At 39.2% G+C, this 21,452-nt stretch overlaps 2 protein-coding genes and 1 long non-coding RNA gene across 4 annotated transcripts in view; 1 reads left to right on the forward strand and 2 right to left on the reverse strand.

Annotated features, from left to right (window-relative positions):
* The window catches only part of LOC117975177 (uncharacterized), a 67,474-nt gene extending 55,330 nt beyond the window's left edge, over positions 1–12,144 (reverse strand). The window contains exon 1 of the long non-coding RNA XR_008620465.2: positions 11,721–12,144. This is a non-coding gene — a long non-coding RNA (uncharacterized LOC117975177). The remainder of the gene's footprint in view (positions 1–11,720) is intronic.
* Positions 8,531–15,770, forward strand: SNRPF (small nuclear ribonucleoprotein polypeptide F). The gene is made up of 4 exons (XM_008960328.3): positions 8,531–8,690; positions 10,789–10,914; positions 14,954–15,018; positions 15,640–15,770. The coding sequence occupies exons 1-4, from the start codon at positions 8,688–8,690 to the stop codon at positions 15,704–15,706; spliced, it is 261 nt and encodes an 86-aa protein (XP_008958576.1). The 5' UTR covers positions 8,531–8,687; the 3' UTR covers positions 15,707–15,770.
* Positions 15,771–15,926: 156 nt separating this feature from the next.
* The window catches only part of CCDC38 (coiled-coil domain containing 38), a 75,186-nt gene continuing 69,660 nt past the window's right edge, over positions 15,927–21,452 (reverse strand). For both annotated transcript variants that reach the window (XM_055096008.2, XM_003808247.7), the window contains 2 exons: positions 19,120–19,213; positions 15,927–16,824 (listed from right to left, as the gene is read on the reverse strand). In XM_055096008.2, coding sequence (XP_054951983.1) covers positions 16,711–16,824; positions 19,120–19,213 — 208 coding nt within the window. In that variant the 3' untranslated portion in view covers positions 15,927–16,710. The remainder of the gene's footprint in view (positions 16,825–19,119; positions 19,214–21,452) is intronic.

Consider the following 21,452-nt stretch of genomic DNA (forward strand, 5'->3'; position numbering starts at 1 on the left):
AAAAGATTCTCAGCATCATTAGTCATTAGGAAAATGCAAATCAAAACCACAATGAGATACTGCTTTATAGCCACTAGCATGGCTATAATTAAAACAACAACAAAAACGGAAAATAACAAATTGTTGGTGAGAACGTGGAGAAATTGGAACCTTCATACATTGCTGGTGGGAATATAAAATGGCGCAGCTGCTGTGGAAAAGTTTGGCAGTTCCTCAAAAAAAGTTCTATGTAAAATTATGATATGACCCAGCAATTCCACACCCCTAGGTATATGTCCAAAGAAATTGAAAACAGGTATTCAAACAAATACTTGTACACAAATGCTCATAGCAGCAAAATTCACAGTAGCCAAAAGGTGGAAACAACCCAAATGTCCATTAACAGGTGCAGGGATAAACAAAATGTGGTATATACATACAGTGGAATCATACTCATACATTAAAAGGAATGAAGTACTACTACTACAACAAGCTACAATGTGGGTGAAGCTCAGAGACATTACGCTTAGTGAAAGCCAGATATAAAAGGTCACATGTTGTTTCTATTTATATGAAATATCCAAAACAGGTAAATTTATAGATAGAAAGCAGACTGAGGGTTGCCATGGGCTAGGAGAGAAGGAAGATAGGGAGGAACCGCTTAATGACTACAGAGTTTTCTTTTAAAGTTGTGAAAATGGGCTGGGCACAGTGGCTCATGCCTGAAATCCCAGCACTCTGGGAGGCCGAGGCAGGCAGATCACTTGGGGTCGGGAGTTCAAGACCAGCCTGGCCAACATGGTGAAACCCCGTCTGTACTAAAAATACAAAAATTAGCTGGGTGTGGTGGCATGTGCCTATAATCCCAGCTACTCAGGAGGCTGAACCAGGAGAATCGCTTGAACCCAGGAGACGGAGGTTAGCAGTGAGCCGAGGCTGCACCACTGCACTCCAAACTGGGTGACAGGGCGAGACTCCATCCCAAAACAAACAAACAAATAAATGAAGTTGCAAAAATGTTTTGGAATTATATAGAGGTGGTGGTTGCAATAACATTGTGAATGTACTATATGCCACTCAATTGTATACTTTGAAATGGTTAATATGTGAATTTCATAATTAAAAGTTTTTAAAAAATGCATAGTGAAACATCTCATCATTGTCTGCCCTCAGTGTAGTTCCCACTACACCCATAGGCAACCCGTGTTCTTAGTATCTTAGAAGCCCTCCAGTATACTTATGCACATACACAGAAATGGATAGCTTGTTATCCCCTTCTTTCTCTTTTTATACAGAGGCAGCATATTTTGCAAATTATTCGGTGCCTTGTCTTTCTCTGCAATTTATCATGGAGATCTTTCTGTGGCCTTGACACTCTTGAACATTGCAGGCCACTTTGTTCCTCAATGTGGTTTGTCTGATATTTCCTGATTACTAGATTCAGGTTATGTGGCTTTGGTAAGAATATCACAGAATGCATCTTTTCTTTGCATCTTATCATGTGGCACCTGATTTTGATTTTCCAGTTGCTAACGATAGTTGTTTGATCACTGGATTGTAATAAGATGGTGTCTACCAGTTACTATAGTGAAGAAGACTGAAAATAGCCAATGTTCGAAGGGATCCTGATTCCTTTAGTGGGAAGCAGTTTCTAGAAACTAAAACCTGAGCATTAAGTATGCTCATTATTATAGGTTGATTCCTTTGATTAGTGCCCTTGTAACAAATTTCCCTTCCTGCCATTGTCCCCTCCCCTGCATTTCTTCTTCATTCCATTCAGGTTCTGACATCGTGTGCCAGGTCATTCTGCATGGACATCCTCCTTGCTTCCTTTAGGCTCTGACACTCCACAGCAGGCCACCCTCTTCCCCGCAGTGTGGACACCCTCTTAACCCCACTCAGGCTCCAACACTCCCTGTCAGGCCACCCTCTGGGGATGCTTCATCCTACTTGGGCTCCAATGGCTGGTGCTGGGCTGCCCCTCGCCATGCGTGATCACCATCCTCACCTCCTCAGGCACCAACTTCCCATGTTTGCCTGCCCTCCTATGTAGATACCTTCCTCCTCCTGCTGAGGCTCTGACACCCCACACTGGCTGCTCTCTTATGTGGATGTTCTCCTCACTCCATTCAGACCACTGTGACTACCCCCATACCCCAGCACAGGTGCATACTTTGCTTACTCCATCTAATGGTTTTAAAACCACATCTTCAGGAAGGATAGAGGAACAACCTTGTACTAACTCCTAACATCCACTACCACACTGGGAGAAAGAAACAATTATCCCTATGTCATGGGAAAATAAGCTTAGTGAGGGCGGGTAACTTACACAAGTTCCCACTAGTAAGTGTTGGGGGCAGGATTCAAACTCAGACTCGAACCTGGCCTCTAGAACCAGCATTATCAACCATTATGTTGTCAATCATATAAAACAATCATATAATGTGCTATTAAATATACTGTTTTTATTATCTTCTGCTGCCGTATATACTGCCTTCTTTTTTTGAGACAGAGTCCCATTCTGTCGCCCAGGCTGGAGTGCAGTGGTGCCATCTCGGCTGACTGCAGCCTCTGCCTCCTGTGTTCAAGTGATCCTTGTGTCTCAGCCTCCTGAGTAGCTGGGCTTACAGGCATGCACTACCATGCTTGGTTAATTTTTGTACTTTTAGTAGAGACGAGGTTTAGTAGAGATGGGGTTTCACCATGTTGGCCAGGCTGGTCTTGAAATCCTGGCCTCAAGTGATCCACCCACCTCGGCCTCCCAAAGTGCTGGGATTACAGGCATGAACCACACTGCCTGGCCTATACTGCTTTTTTAATTTAACTCAATATATATGAACAAATTGTATGCATCCACTCATTTTCTGTCTCATCTGTTTCCCAGGTCCTTGATTGCTAGCTCCCTCCAGCTCCCTCTGCACTTAATGGCTAATAAATGTGGTTTTGGGTCTAGACTAATCTCTTATATCTTCAGTTATTAGGCAAACTAATTTTCTGGTCCATAAAGGGATTGGTCTCCCCATAAATATATAAGGTGCTACTTTTACATTGGTTTTACATTACTTAAACCAAGCTTTTGGGGATAATTAGATTTTGATTGAATATAAATGTAGGAGAACAAATATTTATCAAACTGACCAGATATTGTACTGCTTTGCATATATTATCTCATTTAATGTTCTTCATTTAATGTTAACCCTGTGAGAGTCAGGAGAGAACCCCAACTTCAGGTAGCAAGGAGTAAACCTGCTGTCTCTCCACAGGTGCTGAAAGGAGACAATGAGACTATGTGGATCAGAACAAGACAGTTTACTACACACAGCAAACAGAAGCATTGTCTTAGCCGTGTCAGCCTCCCTTGCCCCCCAGGTCCCAAGAGGTGAAGTGATAGACCCAGATAGATAGATGTCAGGTGCACAGTGGATTCCAGCACAGCTGAAGAATCAAAGCCAACAGCCCAGAACTTTTTGAGCAAGCAGCAGTTTAGCAAACAGCAAACAAGTAGTCCAATATTAGTTATTAGCATTAGTTATTGTAGGTCACATTGACCTACTCACGTGCCTACGTACCTCGCTACAGAAACTATTCAGTATCAGGAGGTGGATAAACACCACAAATATTGTATCCTAATAGCAGCCTTATAAGATGGGTATTGAACTGGGCGTGGTGGTGTACACCCATAATCCCAGCCACTTGGGAGACTGAGACAGGAGGATTGCTTGAGCCCAGGAGTTTGAGACCAGCCTGGGCAACATAGTTACAGCCCACCTCACTAAAAAAAAATTTTTTTAAGATAGGTACTATCATGATCATCCTCTTTATTGATGAGGAGATTGAAGCAGAGATAAGCTGCACATGGCAGAGTCAGGATTTGAACTCAGACAGTATTGGCTCCTACCCACAATACCAGGTTTCCTTTGTTGGGGCTCAGAAAATGATACCCCGAAGCATACTGCTACTTTGCACTAAAGCAGCAGCCTCAGAACCAAGGTCTGACCTTCTCTCTGACCTTCTCCCACCCCCCATCTCTTGCCCCTCCTCCTCTCCTGAAGCACAGGAAGAGACTTTTCTCTGAAGTTTCCTTATCTACCTAAAGATCCAATCCACTGAAGAGGAAAACAATTGTCTTCAATCTTCTTAATGAAATTTCATTAACCAAGGAAAATTAAACTCATATCACAGAGGAAAAGACTGAAAATCAAACACCATACCCACAGCCCAGAAGAACTTTGTCCCAGACTATTGTCTGTCTGTTCCATGGACCCATTCATCTCTTGTAAAAATCACTTATTACTCTTCTAAAATTGCCTACATCCTGCATTCCCCTCTCCCCTATGAATAAGGGTATATAAACTTCTAGACCTTATTGGGTCTAGCACTACTAGAATTGGGCATTCACCTTCCTCTGATGCTCCCATGCGCATAAATCAATTACGCTGTGCTTTTTCTCCTTGTTTTGGATAGATAGACCAATTGGTCTATTGTCTATTTATTTCTCAGACTCAAATATCAAACCTCAAGAGGTGAGAGAGGAGGTTCTTATGCTCCTACACCTTTGAGGTATGATTGTCTCTCTACAATGGTACAATGGGCTTTGAACCACCAAAAAGATTTGAATTCTAATCTAGGTTCAGTGTTTGTATGATCCAAGGAAGCTTATATATTTTTTAATCTTAACTTCTTCGCTAGAGAGAATGCCATATCGCTCAGGTTTGACAAAAAAATATATAAAAAGCTTCCACCTGACAGCATTCAAATCTTGGATTTTTCCTCCTTTAAACCTATTCCGATCATACCTGTAGCTGATTCTGGCCATAATCAGAAAAAAATAAGATGTTGGAATTATGAGAATAAACAAAATAAAAAGAAGAGCTCATCAATTTCAAAAGTAACTTCCTAAATGCTATCCCTCTTCATTGACTGCATTAATATTTGTATTTCTATATATTTATTTGTACTCTACTTAACCACATTTTTGGGAGCGGCAGCGTCGTATAAAGGAAAAATCTTAGGCTTTGGAGCCATTTTACCTTCCACATGGCTTTCGACAAAAATACATAATCTCTCTGAAGCTGTCTTCTCATCTCTAAAATGGGGATGATAATAATATCTACCTTGAAGTACTGTGAGGATTTAAATTAGACAAATTACACAATAAAATATCCTAGCATAACATGAAAGGCATTCAATATGTATTGGTCCCCTTCTTCTCAAAGAGGTTTTAAAATTCCACAAGGGCAGACATCATACATTCATTTTACTCACCTCAGTAAATATTTCTAAATCATTTCATAAATTCCTTTTTAGATGGTTGTATACCACTGGAATTTTTGGGTTATAGGATAAATAATGGTAGAACTCACCAAACTGTTCATCCTAATTAACAATTAGGGGTCGTTTTCTTCATATGTGCTCAAAATGTATTCTATCTCATCTTCGAAAAAATATAAAGTCTGTTATTTCCCCTATATTTGAAGCAATTATTCTGATGAATATTCTGTGGAGCCATATGCCAACATGGCAATATATATATTTGCCTTTAAAATAGTAATGCCTTTTAACCTAGGAATTATATTTGTAAGAATTTATGGTAAAGAATCAAAAATACACTTGAAGATTCATGTAAAAGTATGTTCAGTGCAGACTGTTTATAACAGGAGAAAAAATGAAAATAATAGAATAATACATTATCACAGATGCAAAATACAAAGTATAATGAAGACATTAAGCCACATTTTAGAGGAGTATATTCAGTCATATGAGAATTTGCTCAATATAAAGTGAAGAAAACAAGTTACAAAACTGTGTGTAGGCTGGGTGTGGTGGCTCACACCTGTAATCCTAGCACTTTGGTAGGCTGAGGTGGGCAGATTGCCTGAGCTCAGGAGTTCAAGATCAGCCTGGGCAAAGTGGTAAGACCCCGTCCCTACTAAAAATTAAAAAAAAAATTAGCAAAAGATTATCTGGACGTGATGCTGCATGCCTGTAATCCCAGCTACTCAGGAGGCTGAGACACGAGAATTGCTTGAATCTGGGAAGCGGAGGGTGCAGTGAGCTGAGATCGCACCACTTAACTCCAGCCTGGGTGACGGAGTGACACTCTGTCTCCAAAACAACAACAAAAAAGAAAAAACAAACAACAACAACAAAAAACTGTAGATATCTTGTAAAAAAAAAAAGTGCATATGTTATTGTTACAATAAAAGTTAATCGTTGTTTTCTTTGATTGGTGGGATTACTAGTGATTTTAGGTTTATTGTTTAGAACTTTCTACATTTTCCAAAATTTTGTATGATATTTACAATTAGACAAATATAAGTGACTTATGCCCACTTAATTTTAATAAGGTATTTAAGATTAAAATTTAATATGGACCAGGAATGGTGGTTCACGCCTGTAATCCCAGCATTTTGGGAGGCCAAGGTGGGTACACAGCTGGAGCCCAAGAGTTTGAGACCAGCCTGGACAACATAGCGAGACCCTATCTCTACAAAAAAAATTAAAAAATTAGCTGGGTGTGGTGGCACATGCCTGTGGTCCCAGCTACTCGGGAGGCTTAAGTGGGAGGATCTCTTGAGCCCAAGAGGTCAAGGCTGCAGTAAGCCAAGATCTCACCTCTACAATCCAGCCTGGGTGACAGAATGAGACCCTGTCTCAAATTAAAAAAAAAAAAATTTAACATGAAAAGAAAAACCAACCTTAAATACACTATCTTTACAGAATGTGTTTACTGTAGTATTTCGTTTCACTTCACTGAGAAAACAGCTAAAGAGTCAGGCTTCTAAAATACATATTGAGTCTTTGAAAGGTAGCTTCATGAAGTAGAAAAAGCAGAGTTTTGAAACCCAGGTATGTGGTCCTGAGCAAGCTATGAGGCAGAAGAATAGCGGCTGGAAGCAGGGAACCTAGGGCCCATCCATGCTGACTGGGTATCAGAGGCTACTCCCATTTCAACCCCTCCTTTTTCTGCGTGGCAGTTGAAAAATGAAAGTACCTCTTATTGGTCCCCTCCCGCAACCAATCAGACTGGTTGTGGGCCAATGGGCAACATCTAGAGGGTATTTAAAGCCCAGAAAATTCTATAACCAATGCTCTTGAGCCGCTTGCACCAGGCGGTGCCCACCCTGTAGAGTGTACTTTCATTTAAAATAAATCTCTGCTTTCGCTGCCCTGCTTTGTTTGTGCGTTTTGTCCAATTCTTTGTTGAAAACGCCAAGAACTCGGACAGCTACCCTCAACTGGTAACAGTTACCTGCTGGGCCTACTTCCTCATCTCTTAAACGGGGCTGTCATCCCGAATCAGACAGTAAGGTAAGATTTCCACAACTGTTGAAAAAGCCTGACACATAGTAGGAACTCAAAGTCTATACAAAGACTTAAAGTTCATAAAACAATAGACAAACGGAGAAATCCACTGAAGTTTAGGGTGAATAAATCTAATAACTGTTTGGTAAAAACTACACTGACAATCATTGTCTGGTCAGTGTTCAACATTTACGTGAAACACTGAGCTTTTACAAGGCCAAGCCCCGTTTTACGTTAAATTCTCGCAACCACCCTGAGGATGGTTCCGTTTTTAAAGCCGCGTTCCTGCCGAGGAAACAATGGCCCTCGGGGTTAAGACACTGCCCAACACCGGCCGCGCCTGATAGACGCAGGTTCCGAATGCAGGCCCCCTCCAAAGTCTTGCCCACTGCTCCACAATGCCTCAACACCCAACATTTCATCCTCAACTCCAAATCCATCTCTTCAGGGCCGCAAAAAAGCGTTACTTCCCAAAGGGCGTGTTCTCCAAGAACTGCATTTAGCATTTCAGATCAGAGTGACCCGAACTCAATAGGATTACGACAAAAACTAGTGAGATTCAGATAACACCGTTACATCGAAAGTTTTAATCCGTGACAGAGGAAATATTGCTTACGCCCTTAGGTAATTTCAAATGCACGTAAGAAGGCCGTGCGGGTTTCTGCAGGCGAAGCAAAAGAAAGGTGGGGCCGGCAGGGTCGTGGGCCGGGGGTGGGGCATGACACCGTATCCCAGACGCAACTCGACCTCGTTTGCAAGAAATTCTGTATCCGACTCTCTTCAGTGCGTTTCGCCGCCCCTAGTCTAGTCTGGCTAGCCCCCAATTCCTTTAAAAGGGGTTGAAACGGGTGTTGCAGAAGAGAGAACACTCAGGTAGAAAGGGCCTGCGGCAGAGGCGCCCCCAAATCATGGAACCTGTTGGAAGAGTGAGGAAAGAACTCTGGGACCCCGAACATTCTCACGGGTGTAAAAAGACAAAGTAAATCCCCATTAGCCAAGTTGGGGAGAAATCACATCCGTTACACAGCCTCTCCCAGACCGCCCTCTAGGAAGGACACCACATTTAAAAACACCGGCCTGCCTCCAGTCCTTGGCTGCCTCACAGCGATCCTCAGAGCCGGTTTTCCAAGGTCCGGGCGCCGCCTGCAAGGCGCAAACCCAAGCCGCTGCTGGTTGCTAGGAGATACTGGTCCAGCCATCTCCTCCAATCAGCACGCATCTCTTTGCGTCCAATCACAGAGGCAGGAAGGGCCGTGGTGGGAGGTGAAAGGTCATACTCCTGTTTGGCGGCCATTTCTCTTGAAACTCTGCGGCCCGGGACCTGCGGTACCTGCTGTAGTCACGAGGGACGGGCGGCGGTCTGGTCGGCAGAGAGTAGCCTGCAACATTCGGCCGTGGTTACGATGGTAAGGAGAAAGAGAACGGCGGGAGAAGCTGGGAGAAAGAGAAGGAGGGAGACCAGCCTCGCGGGGCCTGCTGGTTCCTTCGCGCGTTTCCCATTCATCCGCGTGAGGCGCCGCGCACCCTGTCGCCAGCTCCTTTCACTCTGCTTTTAGGGTTTCTGAGTCGCGTGCTCCTCCCGATGCCTTTCTTTTCCTAGGAGTGCCCGTGCCTTCTTCTCTTTGTTTGAATCCGGGCCTGGGGTATTCTTAGTTGGGGCTATAGGGTCGGGGTAAAAGTCAAAGAGAATTTGCACTTCCCACTTAACCACACTCCAGAATTCACTTTCATTCCGTGAAAGTAATGATACGGCCATGCTCTAGATTAACTCACTTGGGTGGGGAAGACAGACATTAGTCAAAAAATAACAAGTATGCAATTGCAAATAATAAGTGCTAAGAACAATGCAGACAGGAGGCTGTGAGGGTGCGCGTTAGACATTAGAGGCTTAGTCAGAGATGGCCTCCCTAGGAAGTGGAATTTAACTTGAAGCCTAAGTGTCATGAAATACGACCCTTTAAAGAGCAGGAGGAGGAGTGTACCGAGCACAGGGAATAGGAGCATAAGACCTGCGGCCGGAAAGAAAGCTTGGTCAGTTGGAGAAATTGACAGAAAGGTATAGCCACTTGCGCGAATAGTGGTTAAGAGATGGTATCGGAGGAGCAGGCGTTGGGCAGGACCTCTTAGGCTGTATTGGGAGGTTTTGATTGTACTCCAAATCAATTTAAAATGATTCGGTTGGAAGCCATTGGATCATTTTAAGCAGAAATATGACAATCTGATGTGCACTTTAAAAAATCATAGTTACTGTGGTGGATAACAAATTGGAGAATGAAAACTGGAGACCCATTAGGTTATTGGAGTAATCGCCATATCAAGATCACTCCGAATATGCTCATGTTAGAGGGGGTTAGTAGCCAAGTTTCTTAGTTCTCTTCTTTGTTTGACTGGTGAGTGAGCAGAAGAGGGCAAAAACCGAAATCACTGGAGATGTTAATGGTTTGCTGAATAAATAAACATTAAGTAATTGCTGTAAGTAAGAGGCAGTGCTAGTGACAAAGTCAGATAGGACCTAGCCCTAGCTTCCCCAGTTAAATACTGTCAAGCGTGATCTGCCCTCTGCTTCCTTCTGTAGTTTTATATTTGGGGCTTTGACTGACAATGCTGAATTGTATGTCCCCAAAATCACCTTGTTGCATCACTCTTCCCTCCTTTTACATAAGTAGCTAGCCTTGCCTGGAACAGCATTTTTTCCCGCTCTGGAAATAAACTCTTATCCTTTAAAACTGAGGTATTACTTATTTCAGGCAACCTTTCCTTTTTCCCCTGGATTGCTTTGGTACCCTTGTGCCTAGTATATCTCCTTTTACTACAGTGCAGCATGCAATATAATTATTTGTATGTGAGGAGTTCCCCTCCCCATCTCCAACTTCTTGACAGGGACTCATTTATTTATTTATTTATAAGAGACAAGGCCTTGCTCTGTTGCCCAGGCTGGAGTGCAGTGGCCTAATCATAGCTCACTGCAGCCTCGAGCTCCTGGGTTCAAGCAGTCCTCCCACCTCATCCTCCCTAGTAGCTGGGACTACAGGTGTGCACCACCACACCTGACTATTTTTGGTAGAGATGGGGGTCTCACTATGTTGCCTGGGCTGGTCTTGAACTCGTGACCTCAAGTGATCCCCCGGCCTTAGCCTTCCAGATTACTGAAATTACAGATACGAGCCACCCTACCTGGCCCACTTTTTTTTTTTTTTTTTTTTTTTTTTAGTGCCTTTATCTTTGTTTCTTTAGAGCTCAGAACAGTGAGTGATGTAGATAGTCAGTGTATCTTAAGTGAATAGTCAGTGTTTTGTTTTGATGGGTTAAAGGTGAAATTGGCTAACTGGATATTTAAATTTCCCTGGTACTCTCAACAAATAAAAGTGAAAATTATGTACTAAAATAATAAGGAGTCAAAAGTTTTCTTCATTTGCATACCACAAAATATTGGTGATTCGGTAGAAGAGAGTTGGTGGTGGGAGGAAAAATAATTAATTAGATCCTTTTTTGTTCTTTGTGCAGAGTTTACCCCTCAATCCCAAACCTTTCCTCAATGGACTAACAGGAAAGCCAGTGATGGTGAAACTTAAGTGGGGAATGGAGTACAAGGGCTATCTGGTATCTGTAGATGGCTACATGAACATGCAGGTAAGCTAAAGAGCTGTAAAGGTCATAACATTGCATTTATTTTGCTTCACCTTATTTCTCAAAGGTTTAGTCTGACTAATAAGAATACATACAATTAAATTGACAAATATACGGCAAAATTCAAAAATAAAGTCAAAGCCAGGAAGGATACTGTGATGTACTAGGTACAAGACATGGACTTAAACCAGAATTCAGCTACAGATTTTATTCCTAGTAGTTAAAGTAGGAAGAGCTCAGACATTTGATTCATAATAATACCATAAGGGAAAAACACTACTTTGCTGGAGAAAACAAAACATTTCTCATCATTTAGCCCTGAAAGAAAGTTTTCAAGTGAAATTATTGAGTCTTTTAATGAATGCTAAAGGCACAACACCAAAGCTATTGAGGAAATTCATTCCTTCAGGGGAAAGACAGATCTGCCAAAGGAATTGAACTGACTGTATGTCTGTCAAACGAGTTTCTGTAAATGATTCAGCCATGTGTTTTGGTGGTTTTTTTTGTAATTAATTTTCTTTTTATTGTGGTAAAATATACATTACAATTTTGCCACTCTAACCATTTTTAAGTGTATAATTCAGTGGCATTAAGTACCTTCACATTGTTCTGCAGCCATCACCGTTGTCCATTTCCGGAACTTGTTTACCATCCAAAAGTGAAATTTTTTGCCCATTAAACAATAATTTTCCATTAAACAATAATTTTACAATTAAACATTAAACAATAATTTTCCATTCCTTCCTCCACCTAACTAACCCCTGGTAACCACTAGTCTACATGTCTATGAATTTGACTGTGCATAATACCTCATGTAAGTGGAATTGTGTATTATCCTTTTGTGTCTGGCTTGTTTGACTTAACGTAGTGTATTATTCAAGGTTCATCCATGTTGTAGCATGTGTCAGAATTTCCTTTTTATGACTGAATAATATTCCATTATATGGATATACCACATTCTAATCCATTTGCTTCTTGGTGGACACTGGGTTGCTTCCCTCTTTGGACTGCAGTAAATAATGCTGCCGTGAACATGGGTATACAAATGTCTGTTCCAGTCACTGCTTTCAGCTCTTTGGGGTATATACCCAGAAGTGGAATTACTGGATTACTGGTAATTCTATGTTTAATTTTTTAAGGAGGCCAAGCGTGGTGGCTCACACCTGTAATCCCAGCACTTTGGGAGGCTGAGGCAGCAGATTGCTTGAGCCCAGGAGTTTGAGACCAGCCTGGGCAACATAGTGAAACTGCATCTCTACAAAAAAAATACAAAAATTAGCTAGGCATGATGGTGTGGGCAGCTATATTCCCAGCTACTCAGGAAGCTGAGTTGGGAGGATTACCTGAGCCTGGGGAGGTTGAAGCTGCAGTGAGCTGTGATCACTGCACTCTAGCCTGGATGACAGAGAAATTTTTTTTTTCTTTTGAGTAACTGTCACACTATTTTCCACAGCAGCTACGTGGTTTTACATACCCACCAGCAATGCACAAGGGTTCCACTTTCTCCACATCCTCACCAACACTTGTTATTTTCTATGGGTGTTTATAAAATAGTTATTCTAATGGGTGTGAAGTGGTATCTTATTGTGGTTTTGATTTGCATTTGGCTAATGATGTTGAGCACCTTTTCATGTGTTTATTGGCCATTTGTTTATCTTTGGAGAAATGCCTGTTCATGTCTTTTGCACATTTAAAAAATTAGTTTGGGATTTTTTGTTGTTTTTTTAATGGTAGTAGTTTCCAGGCAGGTTTTTAAAGGCTATCAAGACAGGTGGTCAATCCAATCATGAATCCAAGGATTCCATACTTGTAAGCAGAGTACTAAAAGGAGTACTTAAGTAGGCAGAGAGCTATGATTTTCCTTAACTTAGGCAATTACCACCTGAGCACATGACATTAAGGCCCCCAAAGCATAGTTTGAGTTTGGAAAATTCCTTAAACAGGAGTCATTTACCAAGACCATAGAAAAATCTGGGAAGTATATGAATTGTGATGAAAATATTCTGGAAGTAGTGGTGATAGTTGCACAGGTTTTTGAATATACTGAAAACCACTGAATTGTACACTTTAAAAGGGTGAATTTTATGCTATGGAAATTAACATCTCAATAATAAAAGAATTACCACTTAATATTTGTTTTAGAATTAATATAGCTTGCTAGTGACCCTGCTAGAGTTGCAAAATGTCTGAGTAACCAACCACTTTGAGTAGTCAACTATATTGTACCAGTGTTTGAATTTGTTCACTCAGCAAATATTTATTGAGTTCCATTATGTGCCTGGCACTGTGAATATAGCATTGAACAAAACAAAGTCCCTGCCCTCAACAGTTTATGGTTTAGTGGTGGGAGGTGGTAATATAATGTGATAATAGGCATGATAGATGCCATCCATGAAGAAAAGGGGGAAGACAGTATGTGCAATATTATATAGAGGAGCCTCTCTGAGGAGGCGAATTCTGGAAGATACCAGAATTAGTGTACAACTCAGTTGAGTATCTGGGGAAAAGCATCCCAGTTTGAGGGAACAGCAAGTACAAAGGCCCTGTGGCAGAAGCATGCTTGGTGTGTTCAAGGCACAGCAAAAAGGCCAGAGCAGATTGAGTTAAGGGACGAATGACAGAAAGTTAGGTTAAAATGGCGGCCATAGAGAGCCTGTTAAGTGATGGTGAAGACTGAATTTAATACATGATAGAAAGTATTTGGAACATTATTGTGTAATTTAGAAATGTTAAATGCTGTAATTACTTTTTACAAAAAATTAGTTGCTCTTAATACATTATTTCTTATAGCTGTTACATACAAACTAATTGTCTCAACAACCTCGTATATTTCAGACAAAACTATATCATCTGGATAATGGAGATTACTTTTTGTTGTCTATAAGAGAGGGAGTAACATCCAGTAGTAGTGTTCATTACCATGTTTTTCATGCCTTATGAAACATCCTATTTTAATCCTTATTGTTAAGCCCTGTTTTTCTTTTCCTTTTCCACATGCCTAATTGTGAAGGAAACCTCCCTCTCTCCCATCACTCCTTAGTTCCTTCTCTGAGTCCCAAGTGGCATTGATTGTGATTTTTCTTTTAATTACAAGTAGAGCTTGTTACCTATATGTAGAAGGAAAGCTAAACATTTTGATATAAAATTAGAAATAATTCACCAAAATAACTGTAGGTAAAGTAAGAAGAGCTCAGACATTCGATTCATAATAATACCATAAGGGAAACACACTACTTTGCTATAGTTCACCAAAATAGCTGTAAAGGTCACTGTTAACTATTTAACTTTCTCTTAAGAACTTGTTTTTCCCTGTTTATTAGTACATAATTAAAAATTCTTATTCAGGCCCAGATGTGGTAGCTTATGCCTGTAATCCCAGCACTTTGGGAGGCCAAGGCGGGAGGATCACTTGAAGACAGAAATTCAAGACCAGCTTGGGCAATATAGCAAGATCTCATCTCTACAGAAAAAATTGTTTCGAAGTAGCCAGGCTTTGTGGCACATGCCTTTAGTCCTAGCTGCTCAGGAGATTGAGGCAGGAGGAGCCCAGGTGTTCAAGGTTTTGGTCAGCTATGATTGTGCCACTGCATTCCAGCCTGGGCAACAGAGGGAGACCCTGTTTCTTAAAAGACAGGAAAAGAAGAAAATTCTTACTCAATTATCTGCTTTGGTTGTTGACTAATATAAAAGTATTTGGCATGTTAGCCATAGCTTTCGTATACCTATTTGGACACCTCAATATGAGTTAGAGACTGCCTTCTTCCACACACTGTTTTAATATCTAATAGAAATATTACATAACCTGGGAGATTCAGAAACTTATGTTGAAACAAGCTTTGAATATTAATTTCGTTGAAGGTTTATATGAAACCAAAAGTACTACAATAGTAATAGGAAGCTCATCTTCTGTTTATTAATTATAGATAAATTTGAGTTGTTGGTATAGAAAGGTCTCAGTTAATGAGTTCTCTCACCAATATTAGCTGTATTGTAATATTTTCCTCCTGTGTGATTATACTAATATATTTCTTTTTATTGAAAGCTTGCAAATACAGAAGAATACATAGATGGAGCTTTGTCTGGACATCTGGGTGAAGTTTTAATAAGGTAACAAACAGCAGTAGTATATGTAAGGAGTTACTGGTGAGCATTAGGAATACCTGTTCTAAATATATTAGTGCCTCAATTTTGGAATTACTTTTTTTAAAAAAATCACTATTAACTTATAATACTTTACAGTTAGACTTCAGAAGTCTTTGAAATTGTTAAACTTGTCAAAGGTAAGTTTTCAAATGTTTTGGAACTGGCCAAAAGATTTTTCTAGTGTTGATGTTTAATTTTCTAGCTCTTAGCTATAATCTTTTGCAGTGGCAACCTTTTGCAGTGGCCTTTGTTGCGGGAACTTAGTTTTGAATTTTAGTTGGGTCTGGCTGTTTTGTTATATTGATTTTCTGTACTAGCTTCGAAGCTCCAAATTCTGGTAATTATTTCCTTTGGAAAATCATAAAGATGTCATTTTATAACAACCATACGGTGGAAAATAAGTGCCATGTGCTTTTCAACAAATCTATGTGAAACTTTTTTTTTAAATGAATATATTTAAATAATTTTTTTAAAGATAAGAATATTATAAATATAGCATTCAGTATTTTCATAATAAAAATATAGTAATTCAGATCATACATGGTTTCTGGTTGGAACAACAAAATCGACTTTTTGTATTTACAGGTGTAATAATGTCCTTTATATCAGAGGTGTGGAAGAAGAGGAAGAAGATGGGGAAATGAGAGAATAGCATCTTTTGTGGGGGATTTTTTTTATATATATTTCTAGACAATAAAGATTTGTTTGTTTTTCAACTTGACTTGTGAACTATTTGTATTCAGATATTTACAAGCAAAGCTGAAATGATGAACCAATTGGGAAAGATTACTCACCGAACTAATGCTTTAAAAGCCACTGAATTTCATTTAAGTTGCTTTTCTTTTGTAAGCCCAATATTCTTTTTTTTCCCATAAAGGATAATTATTTATATGCTTTAGATATTTTTATGAAGGTGAATTTCAGACCTTTTCTTGTAAAATTATCTATTAGCTGAGACCTTTTAAATGCAACTTTTTCTTTTAAAGTTACTTTTGAGCCACTTTTAACGTATAAAATTAAACATTTTCTTGGTATTAATAATATACTGTCTTATTTTACCTAGTAGTCAATAAATTACATGTTAATTCTGTGTCAATATAAGCTAAATGCACATATTGTAGCTAAAATTGAAGCATCTTCTAAAAATTAAAATGATTGTACAGACAGGGCACAACAGAAATTGGGAACTGACATTCAGGCTGAAGGCATACAGTTTGTTCACTGAAGAGAAAAAAGTTCTCTGAACAAAATGTAATGTCAAATAAAAACCAGTCTCACCATTATGTTCTGAGACATAACCTCGAGGTTGAGTTTTAAGCCCCTCAAAACCCTTCAGGTATTTTAGGGTTGTACATTGTTAAAATGTATATTCCATAGTAATAACAGTATGCTATGAACTTCCCTACAGATGGGTTGAGAAAATACATCATTTACATTCTCATGTTGTAAGAGAATGGCCATTATTACACTTCAGTGTTCATTTACCATGGTTTTATCAGTAAACTATCTTTGTGTATCCCCAAGTGGGACAACTCAAAGTATAGAAGAAAGTGTTTAGCTATATGGAATAATACTTATGATATGAATACTTAAAGACTTAAAATTTACAAAATACACCTAAGACATTCTGGTAATAAAATGTCTTACTGCTTTTATTCAAGTAAAAAAATATTCTTCCTCTTGTGATTTTGTTTTTGTTTCATTGACTAAAGGTAGCTGCTGTTTGTTACCAGATGGAGGTTTTGAATGAAAGACAAGTCGTCTTCCCAACTGAAACAAAAGAAAAACAAAATACTTAATATTTTTTGAGCATAGCCATTTTCTATTGAAATTTGTGAAATACCAATATTAACTTGATTTTTACAAGGAATAATATGGTTTGTAACATTAACTAATCACAGTTAGAAGGGACTTATAACCTAACGGATGTCTAACGTGCTAGGCAAAGTTGAGTAGCAAACTGGACACTAATAACTATGCAGAAGGAACAGCAGTTAGGTTTTATTGGGAAGTGGGAAAACTTAGGTAAAGTCATCAGATAGTGTATGGTTCAAATGTGGTCAGCCTAGAAAAGCACCATGTTGAAGGCCACCATTTTATTTCTCAGTAAGTGCCATAGCCAGTTTTTCCTCCATGATTGGAAGAGATGGCTTTCTCCTGTTGAGCACCTGACTAGCATTTAGAAATCTTGTTAAATAAAAAGTCCAGAAAACCATGTACCATCTTGAACACTGGTTGGCTTCTGGAGGTGTTCCCAACAGAAGAGGCTTTGGGAAACCCCGAGTTCATACCTATTCATTCTCTCTGGGTCATATATACTCAAGTATATTACTACTTATTTTTCTCTTTACGTTTGGGATTCCCTCCTCCGCTTTTTATTTTGTTTTGCTTTTATAGCTGAATTTGTATACATTAAATGTATAAGTGGGGAAACTACCATAATTCTATGAGATTTGATGGGACATTGCCACTGTGTTCAAAAGGCACTATTGACATTGTAGGACAATTCTTATGTGAGATTGTCCCCTGCATTGCAGGCCTGAGAGAACCTGAATAACAATAGCACTTTTCCCCATCATTGTAACAACAAAAATATCCTTGGGGGGCTAGAATCTTTGAATTCCTTCTGCAATATCGGAATTTTTAACTGTCAAAGATCTTTGGTAACATTTGTTATTAATAGTGTCTGAGAAAATTAGCAATGATGAAGTGTCCTAACTGGGTCAGCTTCTATCAGAGGTCTTTTGTGTGTTGTTGATTTATCAGATAACCATTTTTTCCCCCAATTTTTTCCAGTTTTAGTTTTTATGCTCATTTTTAGTCTGTTAATTCACTACACATCAAGTATCCATGATGTGCCAGGTATTAGGAATACAAACGTCATAAAACTCATGGTCTAGAAGGAAAGGTGAATATATTAAAAAATAATAATTTCAATTTGGTGGATTTGCTAAGTAGTCCATGTGGAAGGGTGATGAATGGTTAATTCTTGGGAGGAGAGGACAGGTGAGGAAAGTCTTCATGGAAAGAATTGAACTAGATAAATACCTTTTTTAAGATGAAGTATTTATTTCAATAAAATATTTTGAAGTAATCGTTTTTTTGTCATGGCACATATTAATTCCCATACTTCAGAATTGTTTTCAAGTTCTTACCTCTTGAGGTTAGTTGTAAGGCACACAGTAAGCATTCGTTATGTGTTAGCTATCACTGTGGTAAGAATCAGCATCCGCAATAGCTTTGCAGATAACCATGAAATTGTCTTTCTGGAATATATTTCAGATGCTATCCCAGAGGAGGGAAAGAGTGGCATATAGAAACAAACTCCTTACCCTGTGTAGAATTGATGGACCACATGTACCTGACTACCTAATCCCAAACTTCTGATTGGACAGGTAGTCTTGCAAAATAAAGAACTTTGGCTTCTGGTCCTGATTGTGCTGCTAAGTCAAAGTGACTCTGGGCAAATCATCTTAACTCCAACTGTCAATCTCTTTGTCTTTACAATGTGGGGATTGTACACAGTCCCCACAGTTACATGCGATTCTCTGGGTTCACATGTCCAAAACATTACCGAGTGAAAGAAGCCAAGTTCCTAGTTATCATTAGTAAGAAAAAGAATATGTACATAAATACATATTTGTGTATGTATATTTCCAGAGGGATGCAAATGAACCTGTTAACAGTGGTTGCCTTCAGGAAGGGGAACTGAGGAAGACTGACTTTATACTGAATACTCTTGTATCTTTTGAACTTTGAACAATATACTTTTATAATCTATTCCAAAAAACAAGAAAAAAATTATCTGATTTTAATGAACCTAGGTCTAAAAAGAGGAGAGAAGAGGCTTCTTTTACTAAAATGTGTGTCTAATTGAGAACTGGAGAGCCACTAATTTGAATTATTCTAAAAGTAACAAGGAACCAGAGAGACCAATTGTAGCTGTGAGCAAGAAAGATTATCTTTCTGAAGTTCAACCTGGATAAGTTAGACGAATAAAGTATTTTGTTTTTGTATTTTGTATCACATATTGATATGGCTGCATCTATTAATAGCAAAACAAACCTTTTTCTTTGGTTGTGCTACTGCTTTTTCCAGAGCAGCTTTTAGCCTTTCCTCTTGGTGTCTTTGTTTTTCTTTCATTTTCTCATCACGAAACCTGTCACAAGAAGGGAGAAACATTCTTGTAACTATAAATCACATTGAGTAGGAAAAGCACATTCCTATTTGTTAATGAGCCATGTGAATAGAAGACCTCCTTTAAAGGTGAATGAAAATGACATTTCATCTTTACTCAGAACCGTGGCTTTTGAATATTCAGGTAAATCTCGACAATAAATACTATTTTGAAATGGGAAGAAATTTCATCATTTTGGAAAATATAAAATATACCCAGATCTTGGTCTATTTTTTTTTTTTTTTTTTTCCCCCAGAGACAGAGTCTCAGTCTGTTGCCTAGGCTGGAGTGCAGTGGCATGATCTTGGCTCACTGCAACCTCTACCTCCTGGGTTCAAGCAGTTCTCCTGCCTCAGCCTCCCAAGTAGCTGGGATTACAGGTGCATGCCACCACACCCGGCTAATTTTTGTATTTTTAGTAGAGACGGGGTGTCACCATGTTGCCCAGGCCGGTCTCGAACTCCTGACCTTGTGACCTGCCCACCTTGGCCTCCTAAACATTTCAGCACTTTACAGATAGTTTGTATAATAGCTACTTGAATTAACTTTCAGCTACTTGTTCCTCTTTTTAAAACTTTTAATTGAAGTGTCACATACATACAGAAAAGTACACAAATAAATGCATAGCTTAGTGAGCTGCCACAAAAGTGTACCTTCCAGTTAATCTTTTTGAATAATATCCTCAAATTGTGAGCAAGAAATGCTATTTGTCATACTCTCTTTAGGGTTGTTTTGAGGGAAAAAATTAAGTAATCTGTGCAACTTATCAAGTACAAGGTGGTGAGCAATAGGCACTAAATATGTGATAGCTATTTTATGGACCTATTTAATGATATTCTAAGTGTAAGGTTATATACTAGGGAATGGAAATAACATGTACTGAGCATTTTTATTGCAAAATTAGGTGCCATGTTAGATGCCCCAAACCATGGGGAAAATCAGCTAAAATTCTTTTTAAGAAGAATGTAAGTAATTGGAATTACATTCATTTATCACTGCTAAAAATGAGTTGTAATTACACTTTGGTGCAAATATATTTGCTAGTGTAAAAAAGATGGAAGTGCTGTTAGTGTAGTCATAATGAGGTCATCTTAGGGAAGGAGTAACTTTTCATTTATAGTTTTTTTTAAAGCTTGCTTTATGTTCAATAAGATCCCATCAGGATCACCATAATATAGTCTGGACATCATTTTTACTATGGGTAAGCATATCCACCATACATCCATAAAGTAGGCAATAACAAAATATCTAACACTACTGGCTAATATTTGAGTACTTACTATGCGCCAAGCATGCTCTCATAATTTACTTGGATCATCTAATTTAATCCTCACAACAACCTGTATTTATCAGTATTACTCTCGTTTTACGGATAAAGAAACCGACTAGAGTGCTTATGTTGCCTAAGGTCACAAAGTCATAAATAGTTGAACTGAACTCACTCAGCATGGTCTAATCCCCAAGCTGGTAGCCAGAGTACTAGTCTGCCTCTCAACATGTTTTTTGCCATTACGTGAACATTATCCCACTTGTAAACATTCCCTACATGCCACAGTAGGCTAGGGGTCATATTTACAATCATTGCCTCAAACTAGGACAGTAGGCCCTCCATATTCACAGTTCCACATCTGGGCATTCAACCAACTGCAGATTGAAAATATTTGGAGAAAAGCCCCAACAATAAAAATAATACAAATTTTAAGAAATACAGTATGACAACTCTAGCATTTACACTGTATTAGGTATAAGTAGTTGAGAAATGATTTAAAGTATACAGGAGGATGTACGTAGGTTATATGCAAATATGCCGTCTTATATGAGACATGAGCATCTGCAGATTTTGGTATCTTTGGGAGGTCCTGGAACCAATCCCCTACAGATACCAAGGGACAACTGTTTGTACCTAAAAGTTCTTATTTAACTTGGTATGGAAATTTGTAAGTGAACGCATTCTGAAAGGCCCTGGTCAGGCCATACCACCCTCAATGCACAGATCTCCTTTGAAGGGCACCAAGCTATGCAAGCATGTGGGGGATGGGGTGGGGCTCCAGGGATGATAATCCTCATGAGGTTGTCTTGAGGAATAAATGAGTGAATGTTGTGTACATGTTGGCAGTTATACACTGCGGAAAACCCTCATTGTGTTGCTCAGACTTTCAAACAATTCCTTCATTAGGAATTTGGAGCCCTTCATGGGAGAACCACAGGTAGATTGAGTCTG

The sequence above is a fragment of the Pan paniscus genome, chromosome 10 (assembly GCF_029289425.2).
Source record: "Pan paniscus chromosome 10, NHGRI_mPanPan1-v2.0_pri, whole genome shotgun sequence".
In the NCBI taxonomy this organism is placed as follows: domain Eukaryota; kingdom Metazoa; phylum Chordata; class Mammalia; order Primates; family Hominidae; genus Pan; species Pan paniscus.